At 47.9% G+C, this 16604-nt stretch overlaps 5 protein-coding genes across 5 annotated transcripts; 2 read left to right on the top strand and 3 right to left on the bottom strand.

Moving 5' to 3' along the window:
* Positions 1 to 2277: 2277 nt before the first annotated feature.
* Positions 2278 to 4750, top strand: LAJ45_06846 (uncharacterized protein; the record flags this gene model as incomplete). The annotated part of the gene is made up of 7 exons (XM_046116407.1): positions 2278 to 2346; positions 2403 to 2784; positions 2846 to 2929; positions 2987 to 3025; positions 3115 to 3321; positions 3432 to 4591; positions 4658 to 4750. The coding sequence occupies 7 exons, from the start codon at positions 2278 to 2280 to the stop codon at positions 4748 to 4750; spliced, it is 2034 nt and encodes a 677-aa protein (XP_045970610.1).
* Positions 4751 to 6618: 1868 nt separating this feature from the next.
* On the top strand, positions 6619 to 8265 carry LAJ45_06845 (uncharacterized protein; the record flags this gene model as incomplete). Its single annotated transcript, XM_046116406.1, has 2 exons — positions 6619 to 6931; positions 6995 to 8265. The coding sequence occupies 2 exons, from the start codon at positions 6619 to 6621 to the stop codon at positions 8263 to 8265; spliced, it is 1584 nt and encodes a 527-aa protein (XP_045970609.1).
* A 770-nt stretch (positions 8266 to 9035) lies between these two features.
* Positions 9036 to 10988, bottom strand: LAJ45_06844 (uncharacterized protein; the record flags this gene model as incomplete). Its single annotated transcript, XM_046116405.1, has 6 exons — positions 9036 to 9074; positions 9141 to 9334; positions 9410 to 9671; positions 9940 to 10286; positions 10345 to 10714; positions 10809 to 10988. The coding sequence occupies 6 exons, from the start codon at positions 10986 to 10988 to the stop codon at positions 9036 to 9038; spliced, it is 1392 nt and encodes a 463-aa protein (XP_045970608.1).
* A 139-nt stretch (positions 10989 to 11127) lies between these two features.
* On the bottom strand, positions 11128 to 11492 carry LAJ45_06843 (uncharacterized protein; the record flags this gene model as incomplete). The annotated part of the gene is made up of 2 exons (XM_046116404.1): positions 11128 to 11237; positions 11294 to 11492. 2 exons carry the CDS (start codon positions 11490 to 11492, stop codon positions 11128 to 11130), a joined length of 309 nt encoding a protein of 102 aa, XP_045970607.1.
* Positions 11493 to 12024: 532 nt separating this feature from the next.
* Positions 12025 to 15966, bottom strand: LAJ45_06842 (uncharacterized protein; the record flags this gene model as incomplete). Its single annotated transcript, XM_046116403.1, has 10 exons — positions 12025 to 12545; positions 12598 to 12769; positions 12832 to 13026; positions 13087 to 13653; positions 13725 to 14454; positions 14512 to 14636; positions 14702 to 14787; positions 14878 to 15017; positions 15078 to 15433; positions 15520 to 15966. 10 exons carry the CDS (start codon positions 15964 to 15966, stop codon positions 12025 to 12027), a joined length of 3339 nt encoding a protein of 1112 aa, XP_045970606.1.
* Between the last annotated feature and the right edge of the window lie 638 nt (positions 15967 to 16604).

Raw genomic sequence — 16604 nt, 5'->3', positions numbered from 1 at the left:
CTCAAAGTCAACCCCAAACGAGAAAAACTCCCAAGCTCCAAGGCAAAACTGATACACCGCATAAGATGTCAGGTCACCAGACCAGACAGACATGCAGTACATACATACCCCGAGCCCTGTCAGTGCGGATCAGAACAATCTTCCAAACGTACCATGATCTACTGCCCCCGATGGACACAACTACGAAGACCATTTATGGACAAAATCCCAGGACCGTCCACCTGGGAAAACTGGTTATTCACCAACCCCAACGTAGACCTGGTTCTACAATTTGCAGCAAAAACCAACCTACTCGACTGGTACGAAATGGACGAAGAGGATCCGGAGGAATGACGGACGGTTTCTTTCTCTCTTTCTTTCTTTTCTTTCCTTTTCGGTACCTCCTTTTTGACTGTTCGCGTTGATTCTTTTCTTTTCCTTTTTTTTCTTTTTTCGTATTTTTCTTATATCTGATGGCGGAGGAACCGGTGTGCGATAAGTCCTGTACTTCGAAGCAATATAAAAACCATAATCATAACCTGTATTTACTCCACGAATACTATGTTTGTTCTACGTCTCGTCATAGGGTTCAACTGGTTTGTCATACCACGTAGAGCCGTCTCATAGTCCATAGCCAAGAATACCTACTGCTACGCCTTCGCCTCGGTTGTATTCCTTGGCACTATAGTCCCTACGTGCATAGACCCCCGTTACAGGTATGCAGATAGGCAGAAGACAGCAGGTAGGCAGTCAAGCAGGTAGGTAAGCAGGTGGGATCCTCGAGATGTCAAATCTGACGTAATTTGCTAGCGAGTAAAGGGCTAGTGCCAGGATTTAAGCAGATTCGCAATAGTGGCTCACGTTTTGGTAGCTGGTGGGGCGTCAAGAGGCGGGATGTCATATATAGGACACCTACTAGGCATTAAAAGATGAGAGGTTATATTCCGGACACCTAATAGATGTTAAAAGACCATCTATCACATTTTGTATGCTTACTAGACACCAAAAGAAAACGTGTCACATTTTGGTGGCACCGGGATGAGGTTTTGTGAGCAATAGACAAGGTTTTGGGCGCAGAAAACGAGTTTGGACATCTGGACACATGGATTCATCCTGGTGAAACCCGTTTTTTGCTGATAACTCACTCTCCTTCTTGAGAATATATTTCTTGGGCTTTTAGAACTGCGAAGGAAAAATGGCTTATCAAGTATGTCAAGGGTGTTAAAAAGTCAGGAGGGATGTCAAAAATGATATGGGCATACTTCAAGTTCACCGCGGAATTGAACGGGACCTGTAGTGGGATTATGATGGGGGAAGGGGGGAGGACAAATGCAGATGCATATGTCAGGACTCTTGAGTTCTGTTTCCTGGATTTTTTGGCAGAGCCATGGGAGAAGGGTATCAGGCCAATTTTCATGCATGATAATGCTAGGATATACAACGTCAACCTTACTACTCAATGGTTGGAGGATCATGGGTTTGATATTCTTGAGGACTGGCCTACCTATTCACCTGATTTAAACCCTATTGAGCATGTTTGGGCACACTTCAAGAAGCTATACCATCAGCACTACCTCCATTTGGCATATGATACTAGATCACCTCAAGTAATTAAGCCCCTCATGGAGGAAGCTTTAATTCATTGCTGGGAACTTGAACTGTTACCTGATGATTTATTTGGTAGGCTGGTTGAGAGCATGCCTAGGAGAATAGGACAAGATATTAAATGTCAAATTGTTTTTATTTAGCTACTATTTAACAACTCTACAAAAAACCAGCTCTCAATAGGATCACCGTGGTGGAGCGGGAGGGTTCGAAACCCGTTGCTACGCCCGCCGTACGATCATTTACGGCATCGCGCTGACTCGATCACAGCCCCTGAGTTGGCTCGGTCACACACCCCTAATTTGGTCACTGATAGTTTTTCGAACCAAGGATAAATACCCACATAGCAACCCAATATTAAGTGGGCCCACATGTCCCTTGTTATGGGGGAGTAGCAACAATCGGTGACTGGACAAACCGCCATGTTGAAACTTGGCAAATCTCTCGACGTATGTAGGCATACATTCGGCCGGTCCTGGCGCCGGAGCTAAACCCTGGAACTTGGTTCCTGTGTTATTGTCGATTATCAAAGGGACGCAGAATGGTCTCTGTGAATTGATATCAGAAATATAGGCAACTTGGTGTAACAAAATCACGCGCAATGTTCACCTTCCTCCGCACTTAGCCTCTTTCTTTCTACGCATTGCATCGTGGTCCTCCACAGTACACTTTACCACCTTGCTCTGTGAATAGATGCCCTTCAACACGTTCTCTGTAGCTGCTGCTACAACCCCAACTGTGATAGCGACAGCGCTTGCACACGTTTGTGTCCCCTTAACACTTACGCTTACAGCCACAGACTGACTTTGAACGACCAGTACCTGGATCGCAACTCCCTCAAGGGCACACCGAGAAGCAGTCTCTCATACCATGAAGGTGTTGAGCTTATCAAAAAATTTATGGAATATGCCTCGAACCACACTGTGGAACAGTTCCAAGCCTTCACAAGTCAATATGTCCCGCACCCTATTTCGGTGCATGTCGAGATTACAACAATCCCATTAGAATGCCTAGACAAATCAGCGCAGCATGTCATTGATCAGCTCGGGCCCGACGGCGTGGAAAAGGTCGGTGGTAAAGCGTGGTGGAGGTGGAGGCCTAAAGAGCTGAGCGCGGAGTGGATCGAGATGCGCAAAGATTACTGGCACCGAACGCGACACCCGGAAAGACCTCCAAGAACGATGTTATACGTACATGGCGGTTAGTGCAATGTTTCATGTGGTCGGACTCGTTACAATGCTCAAGTACTGACAGTATGCAGGTGCCTACTTTTTTGGTAGCGTGGATGAACACAGGTACCAGCTCCAGCGGCATGCAAGGAAGCTTCAGGCACGAGTTTTTGCGCGTAAGTAATACATATCCGAACTAGCTGCCGCAGATACTAATATCGCGGGGTAACAAGCGCGTTATAGATTGGCACCCCAATTTCCATTCCCCTGTGGTACGTTTTACAGACGCCAAAAAAAACCAGCTCTCGAGCTCTGCTGGGTCCTTTAACGCCTCCCTTTAGCTAATTCACAACTCCAACAGGACTTTACGACGTACTAGCATGTTATTTGTATCTAATTAGCCAGCAGCCCCCAGGAACGATAGTACTGGCGGGGGATTCGGCTGGTGGAGGAATGATTCTATCAATGATGATAATCCTAAGAGATCAGGGCGTTCCTTTACCTGCGGGTGCTGTTTTGATAAGCCCCTGGGTGGATCTATGTCATAGCTTCCCAAGCCTTGTTCAGGGTATGTTTCGAATTTCGGCTACCGAGTGACCCTCCATGATGCACCTCCGCGAATCATAGTCTTTCTCAAGAGGTTTTAGTTCAGTTCTAACCAATGATGTGTCATTATAGAGAATAAACATGACTTTATCCCACCACACGGCTTTCTCCAAAAACCTTCTCTAGCTTGGCCCCCTCCAACTATGGATGATATCGAGGCGGCCAAGTTGGGCATAACTTTGAGTAATCCTACAAGTCCACCTGTGGGCTTTGAAATGGTATCGGAGCAAATAGTGGATCCAAAAGTTCCAGTTAAGCCATCACGCCGCAACACATCTATCGCTATTGACGGTAAAACCATAATCTTGAAAGACCAAATCCAGATGTATACCACCAATGATCTCATGAGCCACCCTCTAGTATCCCCCATTCTACAGGGCAGTCTAGGGGGCCTGCCGCCGCTCTTGGTCTTGACAGGCGGAGGCGAGGTATTGCGAGATGAGCAGATCTATTTGGCACACAAGGCGGCCAATCCCGCAACATACCCAACCTGGGAGGGACATCTAGCAGACGACCAGACCGGTAGGCAAAAGGCCAGTGTCGATAAATGGCCCCCTACCAAAGTCTGGCTTCAAATATACGACGATTGCTGCCACGTGACACCCACATTGAGCTTCACTAGGCCTGCAAAGTTTATGTATCGTGCCATCGCGCACTTTGGCGCATGGGCACTGACCAACGCCACACACACCAAGATTGAGGTAGTTGAAGACGACGACATCTCTATAATCTCCTCCAGCGACTCGGCCAACTTTGACGAGAGCGAAGATGACAACAGCACGACCGAGCCCACTGGCCACAAGCTGCAGCAGCGGGGCACCATCCGCGATGCCGACTCGACAAATGTTCCTCCCTTTGAAAAAAACATGATCCGGCAGCAAATTGACCGCCACGGCCGCATCTTTGACTTGCCGCCCCCCAGCGAGTTTCTAGCACTACAGATGAAGCCCGAGGAGATCGGGGTCATCAAGGAGACGCCTGTGCGCCGGTGGATGGCCGCGAAGGAGAAGTGGGATACAAAGTTCGCCGCCGCAAAGAAAGAGGTTCAACGCCGGAGGGCCAAGGAGCTCGCCAGCGAGTTTGTGGGGACTGGGGAGGGCGAGAGGCCACCGCCGAGTGCTGCGGCGGGGAGGATAAGGAAGGATGATGTACTAGTTGAGTCGGAGAAGAAGAAGCCGAGCTTGGGACTGAAGTGGTGGAGTTCTATGGGATATAGCCATGATGAGAAGACTGTGAGTTTCTTCACCTCTGAACCTCTGTAGTGCCGGCCAGGTTATTGACTCCAATTTCCAATATAGATGGCTCGAGAGAAGAAGGCGATGGGCGGGCAGAATGACAGTAATACTGAGATGACGAAGGATTCGGGGGAGGCGGTGGTCTCGGAGACGTAATTGGCTGTAGACTGGTCGTGTTTTATATCCTCTGGTTGATTTTAAGTAATTTTAGGGGGTTCTAAATAGAGGACGGGTCGTGATTGGTTTAGTTCGATATATAGGAAATCCAATCGAATACATCTCCTTAATAAAGATAATGAGTGATAACTGCAGATTCTGCTGGGGATTCTGCTAAACGCCAAGGATACGCGGCCATCGAGTGAGATTCCGTGATCTTAGCTCCCTGACTCCAGGCGACGGGCCCGCAGTACAGGTGAATCTCTATCTTCTCTAGGCCGGTGTCATGTACGGCTGTCGTGCTGCTGGCTCTGCAGGCTGGGCCGGGACACCCAGTACGCACGAATGCTCAGCCGTGACCAGGTGATTAAGCGTTAACGTTACACGTCTCTAATTCCAAAAGGCTCCCTGGTAAGAACTACATGTATGTAGCTACAGTCCCACGCTCTGGCTCTGCCATGCCTCTCTCGATGCTTCCTCACACGTAACGAAGGACCCAGACTCTTTATCAAGATTGCTATTCTATTTTATACATACTCTTCTAGGCTAATATGCCGAAGCTTTACGTTTAAAGATGGCGCTTGGATAAGGTTGCGTTGGCTCAGCTTGTAGTGCCAGGGCTTGGGGGCATGAAACTTTATCTGCATGGTGTAGTTCCACTGACATGTCGTGGGGGGTACATGCCCACCGGGGGGGGGGGGGGTTACAAGGTGCGGTTGGGACTATACTAGCACCGCTACTTTCGATTTTCCCGTATAAAGGATCAATCTCCGGTCCACTCTGGTTGGGGTGGTGAGAATAATCGATATCGATATATCCTACATTACGGGCCACGTTACATGGACGGTCGAACTGCGCCGACCATTCCAAAGGCCCCGCTGCTGCGAGGAAAATCATTTTTCCAATCCGATTCCCTGCCCAATCATCTGGAGATAGGGTGCAGGAAGTATAGGTAAAACCCCCATCCTGTACGTCCCTGATGAACGGAAGCAGAGAGTATATCGTTGGGCCCGGGCAGAACGATCAGGATGTACGGCGTCAATGTGACTGATCCCTGGCCACTGGGTACATACACACATGTATTCGCATTGAGTCGAAATTGGAGAAGCTCTCCTATCGTGCTTGGATTCACCGTCATATAACCCCCGACTCGTAGCGGTCCGGAGAAGCGGTGATGCCAATCAATATCGCCACTATCATTCTGTTGTCCCTACAGGCTGCAGCCAATCAGACACCAGCGGTTCAAGGGTCAATGATCTGCCCCCCAGGAAGCATGCGACTGGCAGGCCAATCGATAAGACCTGTCAACGCGCACGGTACCGATACACCGATCCATGATCCATCTGCATCCACGATAACTTAAAAGCCACCGCAGTTCTTCTCCGGAGGATGTTATTTTGGCAGACCTGAAGCACCCGGGACAGCTTGTTCTGCTGCTCCGTGGAATTCTCTTCCGCGGGAGTGTGTTGCGGGTCTCGCCAGTTGGGATGAAACCCTGGCCTGCAACCCTGCCCGGGCACCAACAACACCGGTGGGCCCTGCATCGCAACTCTCATACACCCCAGAGCCGCAGGATGTCGCAATATCGCAAATTTTTAACACCCCCCACCCTCGATGTCGCGATGTGCCCGCCATCCCGCACCTCCCACTCTACCATTCCCCGATAAGCCAATTGCTCCAGGAAAAAACCCTCAACCATTCTATTACTCTCCTAGTCTCCCGGAGTACACTATCATTAATTATTAAAAACTACGAATAACTTATATTTATAAACCCCACCGCTGCTGGACGGAATGTCGTGTAAAAAGACCGCCGCATCCCGCAACTGCACATCCTCAGAACCCTCTCCAAGCACTACAGAGCCCACAATGCCTGGTCTTATTGCCTCGCCCGGCCTACTGGCTTCCTACGACTGCACACAGCAGACCCACCTTGTCATCGGCTCAAACCCTCTCGCCGGCGCCCGCTGCACAAAATCTCTCGAGGTCGGCGCAAAGGTCAAGCTCATTGCGCCCGAGTCAGACGATCTTCACTACGGCCTAAAACAACGCATTGACGCCGGTGAAATTGAATGGATACGGCGCGAGTTCACCACTGAGGACTTGACTACTCTGGGTCGTGAGGAGGTTGACAATGTTGTCGACCTCGTCTTTGTGACTCTTCCCTTGTCCTGTGCTCAATGTAAGTAGAATCCGTAAATCGATCATTGATATCTCAAATTCACTCACAACCAAAAAAAAAAAGGCGCCTATATCTCACACCTCTGCCGCCGTCTGCGGATTCCCGTCAACGTCGCCGATGCCCCGCACCTGTGTAGCTTTACCCTTCTTTCTACATTCACCGACGGGCCTCTCCAGGTCGGTGTCACCACCTCCGGAAACGGATGCAAGCTCGCAAGCCGCATCCGACGTGAACTCGCCTCTTCCCTCCCCTCCGGCATCGGCGGTGCCTGCCACAAGATCGGTGCTCTCCGCCGCCGCCTCTGGGAGGAGGAAAACGCCTTCGACACCCCACTATACGACGAGGAGGACCACGCGGACCAGAAGAGCACTTTTAATACGCTCATCTTGCCCGAGGACGCCGAGGCCGCAAAGACCCGCCGCATCAGATGGCTATCACAAATCTGCGAATATTGGCCCTTGGAAAAGCTGTGCGGACTAGCCGACAGCGACATTGAGTCCGTTCTCCAAGCCTATACCACCTCCGCCGCGCACGACGATAGCACCCTCACCCCCGACCTCGACCTCCTTCCCCGCCGCGGCCGCATCCAACTCGTTGGCGCCGGCCCCGGGCACCCGGACCTCCTCACCACCGCCTCCCTCAAAGCCATCCAATCCGCCGACCTCATCCTCGCCGACAAGCTCGTCCCCGCCCCCGTCCTCGCCCTCGTCCCCCGCCGTGCAACGCTTCACATCGCCCGCAAGTTCCCTGGAAACGCCGACAAAGCCCAAGAAGAACTCCTCACCCTCGGCCTCACCAGCCTACAAAAGGGTCTCAACGTCGTCCGTCTCAAGCAGGGCGACCCCTACATCTACGGCCGCGGCGGCGAGGAATACGACTTCTTCTCGACCCACGGCTTCACGCCCCTTGTCCTTCCGGGCATCACCAGCGCCCTCAGCGCGCCGCTGTTCGCCGCGCTGCCGGCAACCCACCGCGGCGTCGCCGACCAGGTCCTCATATGTACGGGCACTGGAAGGAAGGGCGCTGCCCCGGACCCGCCAGAGTATGTGGCGTCGCGCACGGTCGTGTTCTTGATGGCGCTGCACCGCTTGGACGCGCTGGTCAAGGAGCTGGAGGGGAAGGGGTGGCCGTTGACGGTGCCGTGTGCGGTTGTGGAGCGCGCGAGCTGCCCGGATCAGAGGGTTGTGCGGACGACGTTGGAGAATGTTGTTGCCGCGGTGGAGGAGGAGGGGTCGCGACCGCCGGGGTTGCTGGTGGTGGGGTGGGCGTGTGAGGTTTTGGTGAAGGTGCAGCAGGGGAAGTGGGTGGTTGAGGAGGGGTTTAAGGGGATTTAATATGCTCGGTCCTGCTCTTCCTTCTGTTCGGTTTTTTTGTGATTGGGTTTTGGTTATTTGGTTATTTCTTTTATTGGCTTCTCCTTATTTCTTTTATTTCTGCTTGTTTATTTTTTGGTTTATACTAGGGCCAGCAATTGTACCTACTTTTGGGGGTTTTTCTGTAATTATCATTGACATCGCATATCGATGTTGCTCTTCTATATAGCTGGTTCTTATTGGCTGGATTGTGTCCGCGGACATGCTCTTTTTGTGGAAATTACTTTAAACAATACTTAAATGAACAAGAGGGAAGAGAGAAAAGAGCCGTTAAACATGCTAGACCCATCGATCTCCAAACTCTTCCCCCCCAAAAAATAACAAAATATGACGAATCCCGTGAAAATAATAAACCCCACACCTGTTGAACCAAGCTGCAAGAAATAAAAGGTAGAGGGGTAACTACAACTAAATAGAAAGAATCCCTTAACAGAAAGCAAAACAAAAGAGTCCGAAAAATATACACTCTCAAAGCTCCCTACCCAAACCCTTTTATCTTTTCAGCCCTTAAAACAGGATAACCATACCAAACACCGATCGTGATATATATATACACGCCCTTCAATTTTTAGTCCCATCATTAATCGCCGTCCTACTCTAATTTTTTCATCACCGGAATCCGTGAAGTGTGTTGTTATGAACCCAAAGAACATTGAAACTTGTATTCTCCGGGTCGATCAATCATAAGTCCAGTCGAGAGAATATACATTTCCCTTTTAACCGTTCGGTATTTACTGGCCGTTGATTGCGCCATTAAAACACTCGAGGAGCTATATAGGTGGTTACATGTTAGTTACCAGCCTGATGGGGGGAAATCCGCGCGAGTATCATCCCACCTTTTCGTTTGCAATCCCCTGCCCGACCAAGTATCTCCCTAGGCGCTCAACAACCTCCATCTGATCTTCCGGTGACAAGCTTGTGATCGCAGTCTCCAAGATTCCACCAACAGTTGCGCGAACGTGGACGGCGATAAACGAGTGGTAATACATATATGCGAAGAATCCCATAATAAACTGGCAGTCCATGCGATCTGCAAAAAGAAAGATAAATCAGCCATTGCGCAAATGATAAAAGAGCATCCTAAAATCAATATTAGGTTTTCTACCTGTAATTCCTCCGTGGCCAGGAACCAAATCTCCAAAGTCTTTGATCTTGAATGTCCTTTTCAAGCCACTGGCAAAGAAACCTCCAAAGGGCGCAATGAGCGATGCAAATGTGGCCATCGCCAGAATGTGGAATTGCATGGGCTCGATGAGCAAGATCTTCCCAAAGACGGGTTGCATCCAGAATGGTAGCTCGTATTCTTGCTTGAGGAAAACCGGGTTGGGGGTACATTCAAGACCGGTGAACGCGTTTGAGCCAAGATCCTGGAGAATGATATAATATGATCAGCACTAAGCTCCGGATTATAACGGTAGTTCAAATAAGCGCCAGGAAAATAGGGAAGATATGTCAGAAACACCTAGACTCTGCAATATGTCGTAAGACATTCAGAAGTCTAACATCTATAAAAAAAAATTGTGGTATATCATCATTAAAATGTGACGAGCCGGGAATAATCATGGTTCACGTCCAAAAAGAATGCTGTTTTTTTTTCAAATACGGATAACTGAGATAGAAGCATATATTTCTTACCTTAACGGGGCAAACAAAGTACTTGTAGCGCATCAACTGGTTTGTCATAAACAACCCAAGGATTACAGTACAGATCCATGCTCCCAAAAACCCTTCAACTGTCTTTTTGGGGGATATCTTAATGAGCTGGGTTCGTCCAAAGGTAATACCGCAGATATAGGCGAAAATGTCATTCGTAACGACAAGAGATACCGGCAGGAAAAACCAAATCATTCCTTCGAAAACATTGTTCATGATGAAGTGCGACTGGACGACAACAAGGTAGAGAACCATGTGTGTCCATGCAAACTGCGTGAATTGGAACTTGTAATGCCCTTTCTTGAGCGAAGCAACAAAGAATACAAAGCCTGAATAAATATTAATAAAACACATCGGTTGGGTGATGGAGTCCTGCTGTGATCATACCCATCATGTAAAGAACAAAACTAATAAAGCGGTGATGTGTCGCAAGTGGCAGTAAGAATGCATCAACCAAGACGATATGCTTGAAGTAATAGATCACACTTTCACCGTACAAAAAGTACATGGTGGCGGCAAGAAAATACCAATTCAAGCTTTTTGTGAACTGCAACTTCTTTTCCCGAGATGGCACATTTGCGATAGCGATTACCTCTTTGAAGGTTATCACCTGCACAGCACTGACCAGTCCCACGATGTATATGTGGCCCGCCGCCATCGCCCAGAAAAAGGTTCCTATCATCACCAGCGTCCATATTGTGCGGGTAATGAAAGTCTGCTTTTTCTTTTCATATTCTGATAGTGGAGTGGACTCTTCCTAGAAAGTAGTTTTCAGGTGTCAACGGTTCTGAACTCTTTAAAGACCATCATCGCCTGATGTATCCATGCTTTGACGTCGAAAAATTAATTACCTTCAGTACAGGCGATCTACTTCCAGTACTAGAGTCTATGCCATCCACAGATATTCCGTTCCTTAAAGGACTTAAAGGGGCGTTATCATCACCAGAAAGGCTGTCTCTGCGACCAATGTCGCTAGATGTGCTCAGATTCGAGCGATGTGCAAACTTTACGTTTCTTCGGGGTTTTGCCATTTCCACTCAGATTGTGGAGAGAGAAGGGCAAGAGGTAAAAAAAAGAAAGAAAATAGAAGTTTGATGTAAGCTTATCCAAAGAAGCAAGAGTAAAGAGCTGATTTCCTGTTATCTTGATGTTTAAGTGAAGTAAGTAAATCTAGCGAAAGGGGCGGATGATGACGACGAGGGCAGCCAGCGGAGGCTGAGCGGATGACGGGTAGGTAGGTACTCCAAAGGTTGGTTGTGGTGAAGAAGCAGAGATGGGTGCTGAAACTGGGTTACCAACCAAGCAGAAAAAATACTGATGACAGATGTTCAAATACCACGTCTACTTTTCTTTTTCCTAGCTTTTCGTGTTCCATTCCCTTTCCTGATTTTTTCTGTTACCACATGTACATATGGCTTGGCTACATCCCGCTGGAGAAGATCGTCGTAGGACAAATGGAGGCCTCTTCTGACTCTGATAAACTGTCGCGTCGGGTAAGGTTTTGTACCCGGAAGAGCAAAGTCCGTAAACTTCATCGGTGACGCGGAGCTACGGATTCCGTGATCTAATTCAACAGTTTTTTGTTGGTGAAGGCGGGGGAGGTTACGGGTGGCCTAAGACATGCTCTAGGATACCGTATGCTATGTACCTACAGCCTACCAGCAGTTGATCATACTCTTACTTAGCGATGTGCCGAGGCATTTGTCGTACAGACTACAAGTGTCGTCGCCTTGGCGACTAGACAGCTCTATACCAAATCCTAGTCCCGATTTTAGCTATTTACTAAACCATTGGTGGGTTAAGTACTTGATGAGGACTATGAAACAACCCTTATCATCCAACGCACTCGAACTGTAAACATCGGGATAAAATTATTGGGCGTTTTTTTTTTTTTGACGAGACAGAAATAACATCGAGTGACCACCTGTGATCCAGGTCCGTCCAAGAGAAGTTTATTTAATTACTCTTGCGGATCACTAAGACATAAGAATACTTCTCTAATGATGCTCATGATTTGTTCTTTTCGGCGAATATTCTATGGCTTTCAACTCTCCTAAATCTCAAACATTACTGATCTTGTCTGCTCTTCCCTCCAACATCTGGGAACCCATAATCCGCCGCACTTTCGCCTAATCCCCCTTCACCTCTCCCACCTTCCACTGTGGGACTTTTTAGCCTCGCGCTTTCAAACATAAAACTACGGTCAAATTCTTCGACAGGGCTCCTTAATTCGACCAGCTCCAAAGCTTCTTTCAACGTCTTCCCAGAATTGTCAAGAGCTGTCAAAAACCTAGCAAGCTCTTTACATAGATCCCAATCACCCTCGGAGACAGCTCTCGCTAGTAGCCGCACCATATCTTGTGATGAGCTAGAGAGCTGCTCAAGCGTGTGCAAAACAAGAAGATAGCCACCCGCGGTTTTGAGCAGCCCTCGCGCTAATGACTCTTCAAAAAGAACCTGAGGCGAACCCACGACCGCGAATAAGTGGCTCCATGATGCGACTTCTGTTTTTCGTGTGCAACCAACAATCACATCCAGATAGTGGGGAAAGTGCGTAAGAAACTGTATTACACCCGGAAGGACGGCATCTATACCAGTTTTAGATTTGAGCTACTTAGGGTTGAATAGAAAGAGTATTACCCTCAGGTTCTGGAGCATTGTCCGCTTCGTCATCCAACACATCATGGAGTAGTATCTCTAGCGCGTGCCCAAAATAAGTGAGCTTCTCATAACCAACTGCTAGCTCTACTGCAGCGTCTGGTCGGTGATTTGCTAAATGATCCCTTAAGAGATGGTTTATGAAAAGATGGGTCTGTTCGACTAAGTTTAGAAGTGCAGCAGATATTTAAGGGAATGGAATAATTGCCAACATACCCGTGTAGCAAATTTGAAGTAGGAGAAGTTAACATCCTTCCGCTGTACTAACTCAGATTCAATACCAAGTATTATACCCTTCCCCAAGAGTGTAGACATTGGGTAGAAGTCAACACCAATCCGTACTGGTAGAGGGATTTCCTTCCCGCCGTCACCATGGGGGGCATCAAGTATATCCTGGACATTACTCCAAACCTAAGATCATTTCGTCATCAGTCCCAGGATCTACCTTGCGAGTATGGGAGTTGGAAGTACCCGCATATCCGTCCCGTCAAACAACCACAGTGAATCTGACAATCCATCCCCCACTCTGCTTCCATTCGGTGAGTGCAAATCTGTCGGCCCTTTCCCAGGATCTGATCCACTCGGTAAGAAATGATGTTGCAAAGGATGTTCCCTCATCAATGCATAATACTCAACGTTCTGTTTCAACGTTCGCATATCATACTTTGCGTCACCATCTTCAGTCAATGTAGGCTGGAGCATCACCAGTTTACCGTCGACTAGAAAAACAACTGTTGCAACTGCTACGTCCTGAGATGGATCGCCGCTACGCGTTTGTTCCTCTGGCAAAATCCAGCTGATCGCTCGAACCCGCGCAGGAGAACGAACTATACCATGAAAGTATATTTGACCAACCTTTGTTATCTTGACACTATCTTTCGTTACCTGGACTATGAAATGATAAAGAATATTCTCGTGAGTATAAACTAAGAGCGAGTCTTCACCGGCTTGGGATATTGAGACCACAGCCGATGGTAGGCTCTCGACATGCAGCAACAATGTATTGTCCAATTGCAATTCCCGAGAATATAATCGTATCTAGGTAGTTCAGATATCTTAGTATTGAATCCGGGGAGGATAGTATTCATTGAACCCCTAGGAAGACTTACCTCATATGAATCATCACTTTCAACTGCAGCTATCAGGATGTGATGATACCAGCACATACCACCCCTAACCGCAAATTCTTGCTCCATTTGCTCATTGACAAATGTCTTCCACCTTCCACTATTGACGGAATAATGCGCCAGACCCCTTCTGCCCGCAATCGCAACATATCTTCCATCAGGTGATATAACTACACTCCTTACTGGCCAGTTATCAACCAGATAAACGGTTGGCATCTGGACATGATGCCATAGAACACTGGTCTCCTGGGAGATTGCTGTAATATCAGACTGGTCATAGCCGCGATATATGAGGATCTTCTCATTAGTTTGTAGGACTGCGCGCGAGATGTTCGCCGAGCTGAAGCAACCAGTGACTGCAGACCTGGCGAACTCTAGAACCCACAGTCGTTCGTCACCACCTTCTTTCACTAGAAGGATCTCTCCCCCGCCAGGAACCCAGCATGCATCTCGAATGCCAACTAGATATCCCTCACCCGGGTTTTTTTCTATTATCCTACCATCTGTAGAGAACGAATTCCCTCCTGGCTTTCCATACACACTCCATGTAGCCCAGCCTTTTTCGTATCCTGAAAAAAGACAGTAGCCATCGGGTGACCAGGATATTACTGTTGCCTTTCCTGTGGAGTATGGTGAAGAGGGAGAAGGGATGATATGCGACAATGGGATACCACCATTATAGTCTTTCACAGTATAGACATAGATAGAACCTCTGACAAGGTCAATTTGAATTTTTGGTCTTGAATAGAAAGGGTAGTTATTTACATACCCAGAGCACGACACACCAATCAATGAAAACCTGGCGTTTATGGAAACCCTTTCTGCCTTCTCCACAGCAGATTTAGGTGTGTGAAAGCAATGGCCTTTGAACATACGAGGCGATGATTCAATTTCCTAGGTGATCTTAGTATAAATGTACTAGGTGCACCCAACCTTGACACAAATATCAATGTACAAACCTTCTGGACTGCATAAGCTCGGCCGTCGTTTGTGATCCATGTTGACAAGCTCATAGGTTTATCATGAATCATATCAGTAATTATAGCTATTGATATCATCCAGATATTAGTATACCAGTGATTTATTAGAATAAATCTCTGTAATCTCGCACGTACCAGACCAGCAAACTACTAACCTTTCTTTTGCACCCAAAGCATTCGGCTCAGTAATTCGGTTGTCGTCTGATTCCCTTTCGCGTCTGGAGTCCACCTGATGCACTGAATTGCAGAAGGTTTCACTGTGGCTACCATCAATTCTTCATCGAGAGCCAGTACTCTATCACTTCCATTAGAGCCCAGCTTCTTCCTATCATTAGACCAAACTTAGAGGCCATACTTGCTAATTCCCGCATCAACCTTGATAACCATCCTAAATCTCATTGAGTACTCTTTAACTCCTCCAGCTTCCCCTACACCCAACATCAAACCTCCCGCCCCAATGGCTGCTTTCCCGCCAGCTCCGCTGGCATGCATTGCGTTCTGTCGTGCATAATGGTGATTATTTACAAACGCCGGTTTGTATACTCTGGCGTCTCGAGTTGGGTCGTTAACAAGTGAATATGTTATTAGATATCCGAGTGATGTTTGAACCACAAATATCATAGAATCAGGTCGAATCAGAACATCTGTATTTACGCCATACGTGTTCAACGACGACTGAGAACGACGAACATGAGCAACTACTGCTGTCGGCTAAGGTAGAAATCTATATCAGCACTCCTATATCCCTCTTCCGTCACTCGATGCTTGTGGTACGAGAATCGGATAGGCTTACTCACCTTCATCTGCCAGATGGTGAGCTCTGAAGCGGTGATGGTCGCGAACAAAAACCCATTTCTCGCTACTTTCAGTGCAATGATGTCCCCCCGCCCTGGTTCGCCATCTTTTCCCAGGCCTGAAATACTGCTTGTAGTAGAATCTGCCCTGTCCGCCCTGTCCGCCCTGTTCTTTTTGGGGACATCTAGCATATCCTGATCCACTACCTCTTTCTCCCCTACCTTCTGGCCGTCCTGGCCTAGAGCGTCATCATCTTCTTCCTCGGGTAGTTCTTTGACCTCCTCAAAACCTTCATCATCTTCGCCGTCGCCGTTGCCCGAGCCAGAAGACGCAGAGAGACTATTCCGTACAAGCTCGGCTGACCCGTCATCAGAATCATAAACCGGTGGAGATATAACTGCTGGAAGTTTAGCAGCATATATTCGGGGTGTGCCAACTGGCCAGTACATTGTTTCCCCCGCCTGTGCGTTCTCGCTTTGTATGGGCTGAAGTAGTGGAGTTCTTGAACGCGATTACGAATGTAACACTCAATGGGCGTCACGGTGTCAACAACGGTGCAAGTAGATATATATCCGGGTGTGAGTACCGAAGCTGGCGCCTGCACGAGTTCTCTAAGTATAGATTAAGCTTAAATAATACATGAGATGCAGGCCGGAGTGACGGTATTGCACCATCGATTATGTCGAGCTTTGATCACAGCAAGTTCTGACCCCGGAATAGCTCTGGCAGTTCATTCAATTCGGTGCAAGCATTGAGGTTGAGGCTCCGAGCCCAATACCTGGTTCCTTATTATACGCTGGGGCTGCAGTCTGATGGACAATATGCACACGTGATCTTGAATTACAGCGATTCACAACGAATTACAATTTATAAACCGCTTTGCTTGTTGTAGGACAAAAAGTTCATTGCTCGCGCAATTTGTGACAAATAGATGTAGTTAAGATCCCGATTTATTAAGAACCAGAACGCCAACCCGTAGGAAACAGTCATGAACTCCATTGATCTAGAATTTACATTGCCCTTTCCCATTTGAAGAACTTTTGCGATCCTCCCAGTTTTTTTATTTGTTAAAAAGATATTGCCAATC

Source organism: Morchella importuna (assembly GCF_003444635.1).
Source record: "Morchella importuna strain M04M26 chromosome Unknown Morimp01GS020, whole genome shotgun sequence".
NCBI lineage: Eukaryota > Fungi > Ascomycota > Pezizomycetes > Pezizales > Morchellaceae > Morchella > Morchella importuna.
This window is presented reverse-complemented; position numbering and strand designations above follow the sequence as displayed.